Source organism: Melospiza georgiana, chromosome Z (assembly GCF_028018845.1).
Source record: "Melospiza georgiana isolate bMelGeo1 chromosome Z, bMelGeo1.pri, whole genome shotgun sequence".
NCBI lineage: Eukaryota > Metazoa > Chordata > Aves > Passeriformes > Passerellidae > Melospiza > Melospiza georgiana.
Genome location: NC_080465.1, coordinates 9,648,886 through 9,665,897, shown reverse-complemented (window position 1 = coordinate 9,665,897; position 17,012 = coordinate 9,648,886). Strand labels below are relative to the sequence as shown.

Below are 17,012 nucleotides of genomic sequence, written 5' to 3'. Positions count from 1 at the left end.
ACTGTTTTGTTAATAATGTTAATTTCCAGTTCTAGAAGAAATTTAAAAACCAGACACTGTGCTCACAAAAAGAACTTTTGCATATTGCAGGAATAAACAAGCTTCGTATTAGCCCAGTATGAAAACAAAACACAGCTATGAGGAATGGTCAGTAAAAAACCTTTTACAATTTTATCTGACCACTGAAGGAATAAGAGGTCAACAGTCTGAGATTAGAGATTCACAGTCTGTAAACCTACTCTTTCTGTCTAATTTGCCAAAGAACCTTGGCATAATCACAACTAATGAGAGTAAGATTCTGGAAACTGCAAGTTATCAATTTCCGGAGACACTCTCATCCTCTAACTTGGATTTAAAAGGAACCAAATGGGTTTTGTTTAGAATAAAATAATACAGACACATAAAAGGAATGCAAGATATGCTCCTAAAGATCGATGCTTTGCAGATGGGTCGACATAACATAATTGTATGATTAAGCTTTGCAAAATCACCCAAAAAACACATGCAAGCATGCAGGCACACACCCCCTTACTGTGAGTAGCAGGATATAAACTGGCTATCTTCAGGCAGGATGAAGTACTATTATTGTTAAAAACTTTGATCTGTTTGCATACTGCATTATTCTACCTACACAGGAAGAAAGTGTTCTTATTTCAGTATGCTAACTACCCAAGAACAATTACACTTTGATCTGATTGCATGGTGCATTGCTCTACCTGCACAGGAAGAAAGTGTTTCTAATTCAGTAGGTTAACTGACCAAGAACAATTACACTGCCACATCTCACTGAGATTTAAAAAGCTAAAAGTCTTCTCTGTGGAAGGGCTGGCAGTTATTGGTACAGCAAGTTAAAAATGAAGCCTAATAAATGTAACTGCACCCCCATCAAAAGCCATAAAACGTTTTACCATCTATTAGCAAGACTGCTCCGGATCCTTTGTCCAGAATATCTGCAACAGTTGCAACCGACCTTAACTCTCCTGTAAGAATAGAACATGGACACATTGTAAGGTTTTGCTTCAGGAACAAAGCCCACAGATCACTCTTTACACTTCCTTATTAACTGTCTTACTTACTAACTTCCTTACCTACTACTATCATTATTGTTGCTGTCATTATTATTATTACTGTAATTCTTATTATCAACATCATCATAAGCATTGTAAAAGTCATATTAATTACAATCGTCCTGACTATAACAACAGCGTCTGGGAATCTTTGCAAATCTTGGTTTGAAGATCTGAGTGTTGTTTAGCTTGGGGTCTTTTTATAACTTCTGGGATTTTTTTTAAATAGAATTTTGCTGTAGTTCATGTATTCAGAACTAAACACATCACTCTTAAGACTCAAACATATTGCTATCTTCAAAGATAGATCCAATCATTTAAGGACTGTTCACAGATTTCAGGAGGGGTAAGGCATCCACAGTCCTACGGAAGAGAAGCTCAGCTCAGAGCCTGGGCATAGGGGTTCCCTGAAATTTGACATAAAGGTTATCACTTTAGAGACACACGTGTCAGCCTACACCCTACAGAATGCAAAACCAAAAACCTTTATGAAGTCCTGGCAATTCGTTACTAATCATCAGACTTCATTGTATTAAATACGATTTTCAGATAATTTTTTGTTTCAACAAAAAAATTCCCCCATTTACTTGCGGCTTGATTTTTTTTTTTTTTTTTGCTAAAATCTCAAAAATTTAATTTTTATAAACTACAAGTGAGGAAATCCAGACACATGCATATCCTGAATTAACGTAACAAGTAACTCTCAGATACTATAATCTGGGAAAACTCAGCTATCTCTGAAAAGAATTTGCTACTGCAGTAACTAATGCCTTGAGAATTTTGACAGAAAGAAAAGTAATTGTTATTAGCTTCCTCATTAGGATGTCCATTTGTTTTTTTACATCCATAGTTTAAATCTTATCCTCTTACAGGCACACAGACACAATCAATACTGAAGAATTCTTAGGTAAACATCCCAAAATTTTTATGATACAACCTTATTGAAATATTTTAAAGTTTTGGTAGTTAGTATCAAATAAATGAATAATCCACAGGTATGTAGTGCATTTGCTTATGGTATCAAAGACGATGCATACTTTACTAAGTATACTGTAGAAAAGCAACACCTAATCTCAAAAACACAGTTTCAGAATTCCTTCAAGAACGCAACAGGTTGCCTCTCTTTTCCCCCACTCCTAGTAAAAAGGACATGCAGTGCAACAGTTTGAAACAAAGCTTCCCTACTTCCATTTACAATATGGCTACAGGAACTGTTGTCATAATGAAAAACACATCAACACTGAAGGACTGACCTGAAGTTGGTATTGGTTTATAAAGCTCCAGATATTGCTCACCATGCAGCATCTATGTAAAGAAAGACAGTGCTGTAATTACAATCAATATATTGCTTTCTCCCCCAAGTCAATATATAGCTATTTTAGAAAGTGTCCAAAGCAAACAAATTTTAAAAAAACAAGTTATACTCTTTTGTTTTTATGATTTCATCCCCAAAATGTTTTCAAATAAAGTTTTAAGCTTTTATGGTTTAAAAAAAGAATAGTGAACACAAAGTAAAACTGAATATCAAATTCATCATACATCTCATCATAGGAAGATGCATTATACAAGTGAAGTAAATGAATAATTTCTTAGGATGTAAGAATACAAACCACTGGATTTTTAATTTCTAGAACAAAAGGAACTTAATATTACAAAAATACTAACTGAAGTCACCTTTCAGTTATATGACACACAAGGAAAATTGGCTACTTTACTCTTCCATACCCTGGCAAGATCAATATTTAGTCCTGAAAGAGAAGGAACAGCATCAAACATCGACGTCTGAGCAGGAATTACTCCAAAGCTGGGTAAACAGCAGAATTCTTCACTTCCTTCAAAGAGAAATTTTAGGTGGTCTGGATCCTTAGTTGACATTCCCACACCAAGTGCATACAGAATAGGCTCCAAGTGAGTATATTTATACACGTTGGTACCCAGTTTACGGCCAACAATACTTGCCTGGAAATAAGAAGTCAGCATAAAATAAAAATCAATACCAGTTAATACTGAACTTGCATTCTTTCTGTAATTTTTCTATCCAGCCTGATGCCTGAGGATCGTCTTTACAGTCACATGTACACATAAAGTATGAGTAATAAATACACCACAAAATATTAATGTATTCATTGCAATACAAGCAACCCAAATGCAAGGCATTATACCTTGCTTCAAGCAATCTACCTCAAGAATAAATGGCATAACTTGATATAACTGCACTCTCAGCAATGCGTAAGATTTTTTCAAAAACAAACCACAACTGAAATAATTAACACTGTAATAAGACTGAAATGAGGAAAAATTACCTATAGAGAAGGAGCCAGAGCAAAATGACACTGCCCAACAACACCCAAGCTCTCTCGCTTTTCTGAATAATACCCCAGTTAGAGATGCTTAACAGAACTTACAAGCACCTAGATTCTGCATTATCGAGTCTATTCAGCCCTAAGTTTTCCTATCGTCTATAGGAAAAATAAAGACTGGAGTCTGGAGAGGTTTTTCATTCTGCTTCCTCACACCACATTTTAAACCCCACCTTTCTTTTTTGCAGACAGCAAGCCAGAGTACAAGCTGGGCAGCAATGCTGGTCTCTCTGCTCAAGGTTTTCATGCAGCTTTGAGTGCATCTGGTAGATAGATGTACTTACTGTGTCAACAGAAGAAGAAACCACTGATCCAGAGCTTGTTGAATTCATAGAAATATTCCCTTGAGATTCTATCTGACTTAGAGCATCACTCAATACACTTATGGACTCTAGAGAAAGGAATTGAAAACTCACTTTTAGAAACCATACATGAAACACTCCAGTTACAGACACAAAATACACACATCAATCAGCAAATGAGATATAGCCTGGTATTTCTCAGTTCACTTTTAAACACAATAAATATACATCTGTAAATTGAGCAGTGTGCTGCTCAAGGTGATTTCTGCACAGGTTCCATCAGTTCTGCACCCACCAGTCAACCATGACACTTATCTCAATGTGTAAAGGAGAAGATAATGACTGGTGTATCTTTCAACTGTCTGAGAAGCAAATATCTGAAAAGTACTACTGATTTTCTTATGAGAATTATTTGCAACACAAGTCACAGATCTAGTCTCCTGACTGCTACCCTCTTTCCTGAATCAGACAGATAGAAAAGCAAATAAGCCTGAGACTGAGCAATGACAAAATTATAAATTAGATGATGCATGAATTCAACTATGGTCACTGCAGACCATCAAGAACAACTCATTCCTTGAAGCTCAATAGGGTTAAAATCAACATTAAACATTAGAAAGAATCAAACAAAAGGTGATGAGAATCTCACACAGAAAAACACAAACATGTTTAAATCAGAGAAATGCAAAATCATTTCTTAACTACCTTAACACAGAGTCACTGCCCTCCACTTCAAAACCCCTGTGCCCACACTGACTTGCACTGCTGCTTGATTTAAGTCAATGTTGCTCTATCACACAGCACTACTCTAAAAAACCTGCAAGGTAAACTGCATGCCCTCTTGCAGAACCCTGTTTTCCTAAACTATCCCGTGCTTACCAGTCTCACTGCCAGAATCATTGTAACATTTGTTTGTGGCCTTAATTTTGTGAAGAAAAGGAACATCTAAGAAACAAGTCTATGTTGTCATCTCTTCTGCCAAAGACAAGCTTCCTCTTTAGATATAAGCTGTGTCACAATATGACACTTACATAATGTGAAAATGTGCAAAACAATAATTCTAATTCAGAAGAACCTTTTGAAAGGTAATTTCTTCTATCCCTTTGTTCGTTCATTAATTGAATAAAAGAAAAGCAATACAGAGCTATTGGGAGAAGTAATAGACGGTTTTTACTTTTTCTGCATGAACAAAAGAAGGTTTCACATTGCTTTAAAATCTTCACAGGAGAACACAGGTTTGGCCTCCAAGCATACCTGAATGTTTCCTCAACTTTAGCATGGCCATAAACTACTTACATGCAGGAATATAAAGATGACTTTTAATGGTGAGACTTGAAGACTAACAACATGCATTTTTGACATTATCTGGCATAATTAGGATGAATAGTACAAAGGTAACCTGTAAAATAATAATGGAGTAGAATACTACATTTCCTCTTCAAGGAGTCTTTCTTCCAGAATGTATGATATGAGTGGACTATAAAGTTGGTGACCTGGCTAGTGTCTGGCTGAACACTAAGGAGATCACAGAGTCATAGAACAGTCTGGGTTGGAGTGGACCCTAAAGATCAAACTCCCCTGCAATGATCAGACACTCTTCAACTTGACCAGGTATCTCAGAGCTCTGTCATATCTGACCTTGAATGCTTACAGGATGGGGCATCTACGACCTGTCTATGAAAAACCCATTCCAGTGTTTAACTATCCTTTGTAAAAAGCTTCTTCCTTATAGCTCACCTAAACCAAGCCCTAGTTTTAAGCCATTATCTCTCATCCTATTGCAACAGGCCCTGCCAAAAAGTTAAGTACTGAAAGACTCCAAAAAGGTGTCACTGAAGTCTCCTCTTCTCCAGACTGAGCAAACCCAATTCTGTCTGCCTTTCCCTTTAGAAGAGGAGTTCCATCATTTTTATCATTTTTGCAGCTCTCCTCTAGCCTTGCTCCAGAGTTGGTCTAAGTCTTTTGTGTGTTGAAGACTGCAGAGCTGGATGTCATACTTCAAGTGGAGAGGAGACCTCTGGGGGGCAGAATCAACTCCCACAACCTACTCGACATGGTTCTTTTGATGCACACTGGGATACAACTGACTTTTCAGGCTGCAGGCGCACACTGCTAGCTTTTGTCCAACTTTTCATCCACCAGCATCTCCAAGCAGTCCTCCACAGGGATGTTTCTGATGTGTTCATCTTGTTTAGATACTGGGGCTTGCCCCAGCCTAGGTGCAACATCTTGCACTTGGCATGGTTGAAGCTCATGAAGCTCCAATGGCCTAACTCCTCAAGCTTGTCCAGGTCCCTTTGGATGACACCCCTCAGGTGTGTCACCACACTCCTCAGCTCCATGCACACTCATCAAGTTTGCAGAGGCTCTACTCTATCCCTTATCTATGTCATTAAGCTATTACACAGTCCTGCTCACAACACAGGCCCCTGAGGGACAGCATTCACTACTGATCACCATGTGGACATTGAGACATTGACCATCCAACCAACACCTCCTCCACTGAACAGTTTGTCCGTCACATACGCAGCTCAGCAATTTAGACAAATGTTATGGGGGGCTGTGTCAAAGGCCTTACACAAGTTCAGACAGATGATATTCACAGGCCTTCCCTTACTCATTGATGAAGTCACTCCATCACAGAAGGCCGTTGGGTTGGTCAGACAGAACACATCTTTGGTGAATCTGTACTGGCTGTCTCAAATCACCTCCCTGTTCTCCATGACCTTCCCATGCACAGAGCTGAGGCTCACAGGATGGTAATTCCCAACTTTCTTTCTAACTTTTTTTTAAGGTCCAAGAAATACACAATTATACCAAAGGGTATAATTTTGGCAGAAACAAACCCAGTAGGAAACTTTTAATTAACACAATTATCTTATTATTGGTATAGGGGTATTTTTTAAATTGTTGGACTAACAGTGAAGTCTATGACCTCAATTGTTCATCACCTCAGAATGGCCTGCTATTGTACAGCAAATCATTAGCAAAAAAAAGGAAAAGACTAAGCTGGAGAACAAAGGTTGAAAATAGTCACAATGAAGAGCATCTCTTTCCAAAGTACTGATTTTCCAATAAGGGGACATTGCATATGAATCACATTCCTTAACAACAGAAAAAACACCACAAGTGTTTAAACTTTTTTTTAAATACATATAAGAAAAGCTGACACTGAAACTGGAACACTTCTCCTCTTACACAAATTCTTCGTATTCACACAAAGTATGCATACGTATACACACACACACACCTTCAATGTGTTTTACATTAATTTGCTCTATGTCAGACATAAGCTTTTAAGATGTGCCAGAAGTCAAAATATGAGAACACTTGAGTTATCTTCTGTAAATAGATAGCTACTAAGAGAATTTAAAATGCACAAAAATTTCTAACAGCCAATTACAGACCTTTAGCTGGCTCACATTTTCTCAACTAAAGAGAAGCTTGAGACAGAGTGCCTCACCCACGTCATAGACACAATAAATTCTGCTCCCCTAGATAACAGAACAACACACTGACTTTGTGCAAGAGATACTGCAGAATGCTGTGTACAGTATACAGCCTGCAAGACAGGGATGCCTGTCCTCTGCCTCTACCGCAACATAGTCTGATTCCCTTTCCACAATAGGAAGAATTGAACAATGACACAAGAGCAAGTAGTGCACTATGAAGGCAAGGAGAAAGCAGTTGGGAGTTGCACCAACATGCAGTGCATGGTGCAACAGTGACGTAATGCACCCTGTACCATGCATTCAGACACTTCTGCATCACACTTAATCTGGTCTTTCTGCTTCATGTAAAAAATACAAGCCTCTCTTATCAGTATCACTAAAAGGAGAAATAAGATTAGCATCTCAGATTTTTCTGAAATGAAAGATTTTAATGTAGCAAACAGGGTTTTCTACTGCATTAAAAGCAAATACTTTATCTAATTCCTTTTCTGGGTTTTCCTTTTTCCTACTGCACCTAATGCTTAGTACACAAATGCTCTTCACAAAATCATATTACTCAAAATAAGGAAATCTACAGGAAGAGTTTTAACTTGCAGATGTCAGGTATTGTACCTTTTTCATCTTTACTGCCAGTACTCTAATTAGTTTCCTTTACCTTCAAGCAATAAAGAGGACAATAAAGAATTTGACAGCAGAAGAAATTTCTAATAGAATAAAAAGTTCTATTCAGCTAACGAGAATTTTCCTCAATCCTTATGCTGATTCTCACAAATACACAATACAACAATTAATACACAAGTTTTTATTCAGTATCTGTGGCTTGACTGCACTGCAAGGAAAAAGATATATCTTGACTATCACACAGACTCACAGAATTTCAAGACTGGAAGAGACCTATAAGATCATAACTAAGATCATAACAGAAGCTAAGGCATGGAAGATCCATGCCAATGTAACATATTTGATTTCCTGACTGTAGAAATCTGCCATATTTTATTGTAAGCACTTTTACTTGACGTTCAGAAGAAGTTCAGAAGAAATTCAAAATCTTCAGCTTTTCCTCCTCATAGCATCAACTGGCAGATGTGAAATACCATATATAATGTTGAAGCAACTTTGAAAAGAAATCTCTGTCTACAACACTTTACTGCTAGCAACCCATAAAAGTAACACAGTTCAGGTGACAGGTCCTAGAACAGATCAGAAGTGATAAAGCTGGAACTATGTTGTTATAAACACCATTCCATTGCAGAACAGAGAACATGTATAAACTTGCATACATTTGGAAACAGGATACCTGTAAGCCAAGGATCAGTAAGGTGACCTAGAACTACTGTATGGATGGTTACATTCCCCAGTGTGCCAAGACATGAGGGAAAGGACAAAGTGTGTACTATGCTGGTTCTGGTAAAGGCATCTAAAAACATATCTTTAAGGTTTTTAACAAAATATCCTAATGGATTTTGGAGCCAACGGCTTGAACATCTACTGTGCATTTAGTTATCTTTGAAATTTAACTGACATTGTATATATGGATACCTTTTCCTCTCCTGCCCTGCACTCTTAAATGCTGGCAAGGAACAACAAAAGTATACAAAGCACTGAAAGAGAAAATCATTTTAGACACCAGCCAAGGGGGTGATGTGACCCAAGAACATAAGGCACAGTAAGAACTTTTTTGCTGTGATATATCCCTCAACTTAACCAGAGGTTTTTGGTAGTGAAATGTTCACCAAAAACCAAGATTCCAGGACTGAAAAGAAAACACAATTTCTCTATTGCACTATGCTGTCTGCATGACGGTGCAATAAAATAAAACACTGTCACCAGTCTGACTCTAATGCTTACAATGACAATGATGTCACTTCTCTAGAAACTGTTAAGATAAATCACATCTTAAAGCTATAGGTAACAATATAGCAGTTGCTTTAGAATTGAAAGATTTGACCATACTGAAACAGAAAATTATTAATGTAGCACATTTGCAAGAAAATTCATTAGTTCTGTAAATTTTGAAGTTTCAGCAAGTGTTTGAAAGAAATCATTCTCTTCTAAGCTTTGCTTACCCAAGCTATCCACATATACAGAGCCAAAGCATAGTTTGGATTGGAAGGGATCTTCAGAGGTCAGCTAGTCCTAGTCCCCATCAACTCCTGAGCAGGGACATCTTCAAGTAAATCAATTTGTTGAGAGCCCTGTCTGACCAGACCTTGAGGCACAGAGCATCCACCACCCCTCTGGGCAACTCATGCCAACGTGTCACCACCCTCACTGTAAAAATCTTCCCTCTTATATCCAATCTAAATTGATACTCTTTTAGCTTAAAACCATTATCCTTTGTCCTGCTGCAGTAGCATACATTTGTCCCAGCTTTCCCTTATTTCTCAGAGGCCTCCATAAAGTACTGAAAGGTTGCAATAAGATCTCCCGAAAACATTCTTTTCCCCAGCCTGAATGGCCCTAAAATTAAAGTTTCCCTTACCTTGGATGGTTCTGGGTTTGCTGGCATTATCAAAGTCACACACCTTCTCCCATTTATCTCTCACTGCTTCAGGCGTCATTGGCTGATTCTTTCCCCTGACAATGGCACCCAAGGATCGCTCCCAGCGCACTAATGGGAAACACCAGCCAGAGAGTTCCAGTAACAAACAAAGAAGCTTTTCATTTCTTTATACAACTTTCCTCTAGGCCACTACCTTCAAGACGGTACCACAAGGGAAACATTTTAAGTACTCCAATGTAACTCACCATTGTAACTTCCAGCTGGACTATAAGGGCTCACTGCTTTAATTAGCATTTAGAAAGGGAACAGCACTGGTTTTAAGTTTCACTGAAGCTGTAACAGACTTTTCACTCTCCTGAAATACTAGTTTTAGGATTCTGTCTACTGAAAAGTTGCAGCTAGTATTCATCTACAGGATTTCTCATCTCACATGACTTCGACTACTACTGCTTAGGTATCTTCTGAAAGCATAGAAAACTACAGGGAATAAGTGAAAACCACTTGTTAGCTGTAAAAGAACCTTAATACCAGTAGCCAGCACCTCTAAATGGTCTCTGAAGTTGTATTTCAATACTATAACCTGAGAGAAACTGGTAAGGCCAGTGTGAAATTAGTTCCATAAGGATACAGATTACTTGGATTGTAATTCAAATACTTAACCAGTCATGTTGGCTTTGCCATTAATTAGCAGAAGGCAATGAATAAGGCTATATTGGTACCTCATGAACAACATGGTTTAATTTCAGTAACTACAACAATAGTCATTATAATGATGAAAAATGGCATTTTCTCTTGATCAAACTGCAGATTTTCAGCTGTATTAAAACCCAACTGCTTGTGAAGGGCAGCAAGACGTTTTGTGCTGCTAACCTGCTTCTTCTAATCTGTTGCCCACACCTCCTGGAAACACTATTCCAGTTACACAGAACACTTGCAGTTAGTTAGAAATGTACAAAATTGTTATCAAGCTGGAGAAAAAAAATTAAAAGTAAGCAGAATGACTTCCTGAATTAAGAGCCCTACTTCCAACCCTCTGATGATACTCATGGAGGCTGAAAAGTTGTACAGTTCATGAAAACAGTGCTTGTACCAGGTTCAATGAATTTAGGAAAAAAGACAAGGCATCTCACACACTGAATTTTTTGTTCTCCTAAGTCCTCAGTATCTCCTGCAAGTTTTCCTGAAATTAGTATTTAAGTTGGTTACTGCAGTCACTAAGGAAAGAAAATACATGGGTAGCATAGCTACTGATTATTTAAGAACACTAATTGCCTTAACAAGCCTACACGCTAGTATTTTAATAGAAGCATAAGCAATAGTGGAAAGTAATGAAAAAGATTAAATGAGAAATGAAAAATGAAAAATATGCCTGTTTATCAGCATATGATATTTATATCATGAAAAATTAAAGTTAACGAGAAAAGGCAGCAATGTATACTTAGCACCACAAATTCTACTTCAAATTATGCCCAGGATCCCAAAGTTGAAGTTACTTGGGCAGATTTTCCGTTACTGTTAGTTCAAAAGCATAACAATGCACATACCTATAACTGGTAACATACCTAAGCTACCAGTTTTTCCCACATGAAGTTAAAGTTTTAACTTTTACCAAATATAAGCAGTTTTCTCAGAACCCCAGGCTTTTATTCATCTTCTTGCCTCAGTAAACAATGTCTTGAGCATACAGGTTACATCTAAAGAACGTCTCAATGTCAATTCCAAAATCAAGATCAATCCTCCAACATAAAGTACTTACATTTTCCAATCCACCCAGCTCCCACCTGCCAAGAAAAAAAGAATATCATCAGCTTAGGACATGTCACAAAGCAAAGCTGTGGTAATGCTGGGAAACAAAACTATACTCCAGAACAAACTCAATATATTAAGAATTTCTGAATTACTGCTGGTTTTAATTAACAGTTTAGTTAAGCACCTGAATGAGATCAACATAAAACAGTCTCCATCCAATACATGAGTCAGCAGTTTGATGCCAATACCTATAATGAATACCATAACTAAGTAATTACTCCTTCCTGCAAGCTACTTTCTATGTTAGAATGATTTTCAGAACAAAAATGCCTTTTGAATTTTGGTATCTTTTCAACCTTAAAAGCATACAATAAGAATTGTAACAATCAAATTGGTAGCATGTTGAGCACAGACCAGAACTCGACTGAGCTGTGACTGCCTGAAGTACTTGTCAAATACTGCACAACTAGATAAATATTTCTTCTGTCTATGTTGAGTATGTAGTTCACACATGTTCATTTAGTTTCAGCAAAAAGGTTAAGGCTGGACAAGATAAAACAACTGATATTGGGGAAGGAGTAAAGGCAGGGAAGGAGGGAGAAGAAAGGAAAAATAAAAAAATTACCTCAAACAGACTGCCATTTTCAGCACAGCTCTCATGGCAAAGCCAAACTACTAAAGGAGCAACATATTCTGGTTTGAAAGCATCGACCAGATCTAGAGCAAATAGGAGAGGGGAATAATGAAATAGAAATACTCTGCAGTTTCACCAGTTTAATCTAACATGCTCTTATGAAGAGCAGAACCAGGACAATTTTACCAACAGTGCTCTGTCGTGAAAAGAAAGGACCAGGTAATTGAAACACTTGAAGATTCAATAAATACCAACATGCAGTGAGATACATATATGCTGCCTAAGCCCATGACGAAAGCCTGTTTAACTCTTGGGAACACTGCTACGTGCAGACTGCAAAGCCAGACAACCTTCCTAAATTTCCACATGATGGCAGCCTGAAACAAGGACAAGACAGGTATACATAATCCTGATGGAAATTTACCTGAGCAATTCTCCTTTTAGTATGCTAGTCAACCATATAGACAAGACATTACAAAAATAATTGCAGCAGCTGATTGTTTAAGCATGATCTCATTTGGAAATGCTGGGTTTTCTAAACAATAAAGAGAATTATCTCCCTGCTAAATTTACATATCAATCCTATTTTGGAATTTTCATTGACACCTAGTACAATAGAAAGCTATCTGAAAATTGAGACATTGCCATGGAACAGTGTGGTTGTCCAGGCAGCTCTTATCATATATTCTATCCACTGTCTGAATATTAACTTTGCTTAATTTCCTTTTTCAGCTTTTAGAATATTCTTTCAACAGCAGTAGATATAGAGCTGTTCCTCATCTAAAGGTCATCAAGCATTTTCAATTATAGACAGATTTTCCAAGATGAAGAGCTAGGAAAGCCTATCATTTCAAGTACTTCTTTAATAGCAAAACTAAGGTAAACAGAAGTTGATTTTTAGAAGTTCCATAAAAGTAGAAGAAAGTTAGACTTCATTTAATATGGCATGTTGTAAGTGCATAGCAAACCCATTAGTCTTTTCCAAAATAGTCTACTTTATGCCACACATAATTTAGTCTCAAAGTCTAGCCCTATATTATTATTATTAATGCTTGTAATGCACTCTTTAAATAATTTAAAAATAGGTACTAGAATTAAAAAAAACAAAAAAAAAAAAAAAAAAAACAAAAAACAAAAAAACAACCACACAAAAGATGCAAACTGCAATTAAGAGTTCTTAGAAAGAACAAAAACATGTGGGTCAAGTTGTACATACATAACAATGTATGGCATTGTATGGTAATGAAAAAGAACAGGTGCCTGCAGACATCTGAAGATAAATAGGTAAGTCCTGACTAGGATGACAACAATAATTTGATGACCTCTGAAAATGATTTTAAGCTGTGGCATTCAAATCTTTTAGGAGTATTTGAAAATCTGGACAGGAATTGAGTGAACAAGATAAGAAATGTATCATCAGAGCTGTAAGTATCTTACAGAGAAATCAAAGGATCTCACTCTTCTTAAAATTACTAAGAAAGACAATTCTGAGGTATTTTTTATCATCCTATGTAGATTAAATATCTTCAGAACTTGCCAGCTACTGTAATCCATTTTACATTGCATGCTTCATGTGTTTAGATCTTCTATAAACAATTCCAATAAATGACTGGAACTTACAACTTAAAAGACTGCTAGAGTCATGACCACCTGGATTATTTAGATCTAAACCGGGCCACTTCAGCCATTCAATCTGTGCCTAACATACAAAATTACATTATTCTCAAATACCCTGTCAGTCTGACAAATGTGATGATTTCCTTGGCTTTGAAATCTGCTCATCATAAGGGAAAAGAATGTCAGGAGTGAAATGAAATAGGCTGATTCTAGAAGATTTTCTGAGAGTCATTTCTTTTAACTGACTTTTTTTTCCTCCCCAAATTATTTTTCTTTCTTCTGGTCATTTGCCAAAGTAACAGTCAGTCTATTTATCCTAAATTTACACTTATGCACACTTACTCTGTTAAACCTGCTCAAACTTTCAAAGATTAGTAGCTGTGCAATAAAGAAAAATTAAGCAACTCAGTTTACTATCATCTCCTGCTGATCATGGAACCACTAAGTACACACATGACATGTTGTGCAAAAACCCAGTATTTTGCAATTAGGCAATATTGTAACAAGTGCAGACAACTTATGCACATACTTGATGTCACATCTGATGAAACAAACAAGCCTTTCACTAGTGTAGGAGGATCTTGGAAGAGATTACAATTAAAGAGCCTTGCTACATGAAATTGCTTTTGCAAATAAGAAAATTTGCTTCATATCTTGTGGCAGAAAGTAAGAATTCCTCACAACAGACAAAGCGAATAAGCTGACAGTTCAAAGACAAAAAGATAGTAGGAAAAATGAACTGGTAGTACATGAAGTGTGAAGGATTTGCATTTTCTAAGAGGTAAGAGAGTTTGTTGTGCTTCAAAAAATACCAGTAAATGTAGACCTTAAATTATTCACCTTGTGGCATGACAGTCTGGGTCAGCCTGGATCCAGCTGTAGGAGCAATGGTATTGCAGTGGATGTTATATTTCCGCCCTTCAATTGCAATTGTGTTTGCAAGACCCAAAAGGCCAAGTTTTGCAGCACTGTAGTTTGCCTGACCAAAGTTTCCATATATTCCAGCAGCTGAGGATGTCATAATTATTCTTAAGGGAGAAGAAAAAAAATTAAATTATTTCTTCAAGTTATTTGATTCTACACAACATTTGCCACCTTTGGCATTATAGTCCCCATATTCCACAAAACCAATAAGAAAATATTATTTGCTAGTTTTGCTAACAATCACGTAACTAATGTTTGACGGATAGCAAACATCTCACAAATCCTGACGCATTGTCAGAGTAGCAGAAAACTAACAAAGGCTTTCTGAGTAATATTGCAACACTAGGAAAGACATTCTGTGACACTAAGTCCTGTACAGAGAAAAATAATTTCATTTCGATCTTCATTGCAGCTGGTATTATTCTCACAACTAACAGGAGATTTCAGCACTCAGAAGAAAATTACTTGACTGAAAATCACTTCCTTTAATATTAACTACCTGGTAATATTTGAAGATCTGTTCTGACAGAATTCACATTCAAGGAATTCTAATATGCATTAAATGCATGACAGAAGAAGACAGGAAAGGAAAGTCTTGCTCTTGGCTGCTCCCATTACTGCTTTGGAGGTAACTGAACTGCTCACATGAGAGCTCTAAAACCACAGCAGTTCACAGATGGTTTGAGGCAAGAAAATGCTGTGCTGCAGGTCATATCAATTCCATAGAAATGGGTGTACACCTTCACTTTTAAAGGAGCCCTGTTATGGTTTGACACTAGTCAAATACCACAAAGGCGCCTTGCTCACACTCCCCTGCCAGAGCTGGGCAGAGGAGAGAAAAAAAATTAACAACAGGTTCATGAGTAGAGATAAGGACTGGGAGAAAACACTCCAAGGGCAAAAGAGGCTCAAATTAAATGTACAAAGTAAATTTATTACTGAGGTACAGAGAAGTATAATGAGAAGTAGCTAAGCTCTTTTCTTCCCTCAACCCTTCCCTCCATCCTTCCCACCAACAGCACAGGGAGACAGGGCATGATGGTTTGGTCAGTTATCACGAAGATTTTCTTCCGCTGCTCTGGGAGAGGAGTCCATTCCCTGTGAGGCCATGGGGTCCCTCCCACAGGAGACAGTTCTCCATGAGATTCTCCAATGAGGGTCCACTTCTCGCAAGCAGCAGCCTTACTGCACCTGCTGCAAATATGGGTCCCTCCCACAGGCAGACAGTCCTCCCAAAACTGCTGAGACATGGGTCACTCCTTCCATAGGGTGCAGTCCTCCAAGGACAGGCTGCTCCAGCCTGGAACAAGGGCCCTCTCTCTCCACTGGGTCTCCTGCTGGATCACAGCCTCCTCCAGGCATCTACCTGCTCTGGCGTGGGCACCTCCCTACATGGGTGGATCTCTACATCCCCCATGGATCCCCAGAGGCTGCAGGGGCACAGCTGCTTCACCGTGGTCTCACCACAGCCTGCAGAGAATCTCAGCTCTGGCACCTCCTGCCACTCCCTCTACAATGATCTTGCTGTCTCCATGTTGTTTCCCTTTTGTTTTGATTTTCTCCTCCAATCTGTTATCACAGAGGCATTACCATCACCTCTAACTAGCCCAGCCTTGGCCAGCACCATGTCCATTGTCAAAGCCACCAATGATTGGCTCTGCTGGACACAGTGGAAGCTTCCAGCAGCTTCTCACAGGCCCCTTGTGTGATTTCCCCACTACCAAAAACCAGGCCATGCAAAAACAACACAAAGCCTGATCAGATTCTGTTGAAATCTACTTGAAATCTAAACACACAGCATAGCTGGGATCAACATACATTTAACTTTTTTTATCTGCTTCACTGCCAATAATTTAATGTTTTTAATTTAAGTGAAGAGAAGCGTTGCAAGTAGTGGTTCAATATGATGAAGAAAAACTACAAACTCTATACAAAGCAGGCATTTTGCAGATGGCACATGTCTACCCATAAACTGCAGAAGCACTCACTACCACTGTCATGTGAGCAAATACAGAAAAGGATACAAGTGAAACATTATCCTAAATGCATGCAACTCTAGAATTAAGCTGTTTTTGAAAAAATAATTTAATTTTCAGCTCCCAGACTTTCACTATCCTCACAGTTCACTTCCCTGGATGACAATAAATGCTTAGGTCACGGGATGAGAAAATAGCTCACACAGTTTTAAACACGTGGGTATGGTTAAGATTAATATAATCAGTGCTTTGATAAGGTTTTTGATAAAATCACAAAAATGGAAAAAAAATATCTGATTTCACTGCACTTTTTTTCACTTAACAGTAATACATACCAAAAACATACTAAGAACACTCCCATAACTTTTAAGACAAGTACGTTTGTCCAAAGGGTTAAAACTGACAAACAAAGAAAACTCATGACAACT

At 37.7% G+C, this 17,012-nt stretch overlaps 1 protein-coding gene across 1 annotated transcript in view; it reads right to left on the bottom strand.

Moving 5' to 3' along the window:
• Positions 1-17,012, bottom strand: part of HSD17B4 (hydroxysteroid 17-beta dehydrogenase 4) — a 62,961-nt gene that overhangs the window by 35,676 nt on the left and 10,273 nt on the right. Inside the window, exons 8-15 of the mRNA XM_058043975.1 lie at positions 14,525-14,712; positions 12,059-12,150; positions 11,441-11,465; positions 9,664-9,792; positions 3,712-3,818; positions 2,793-3,026; positions 2,321-2,372; positions 909-980 (exon numbers count right to left, since the gene is read on the bottom strand). Of these exons, the coding sequence (XP_057899958.1) occupies positions 909-980; positions 2,321-2,372; positions 2,793-3,026; positions 3,712-3,818; positions 9,664-9,792; positions 11,441-11,465; positions 12,059-12,150; positions 14,525-14,712 (899 nt within the window). The remainder of the gene's footprint in view (positions 1-908; positions 981-2,320; positions 2,373-2,792; positions 3,027-3,711; positions 3,819-9,663; positions 9,793-11,440; positions 11,466-12,058; positions 12,151-14,524; positions 14,713-17,012) is intronic.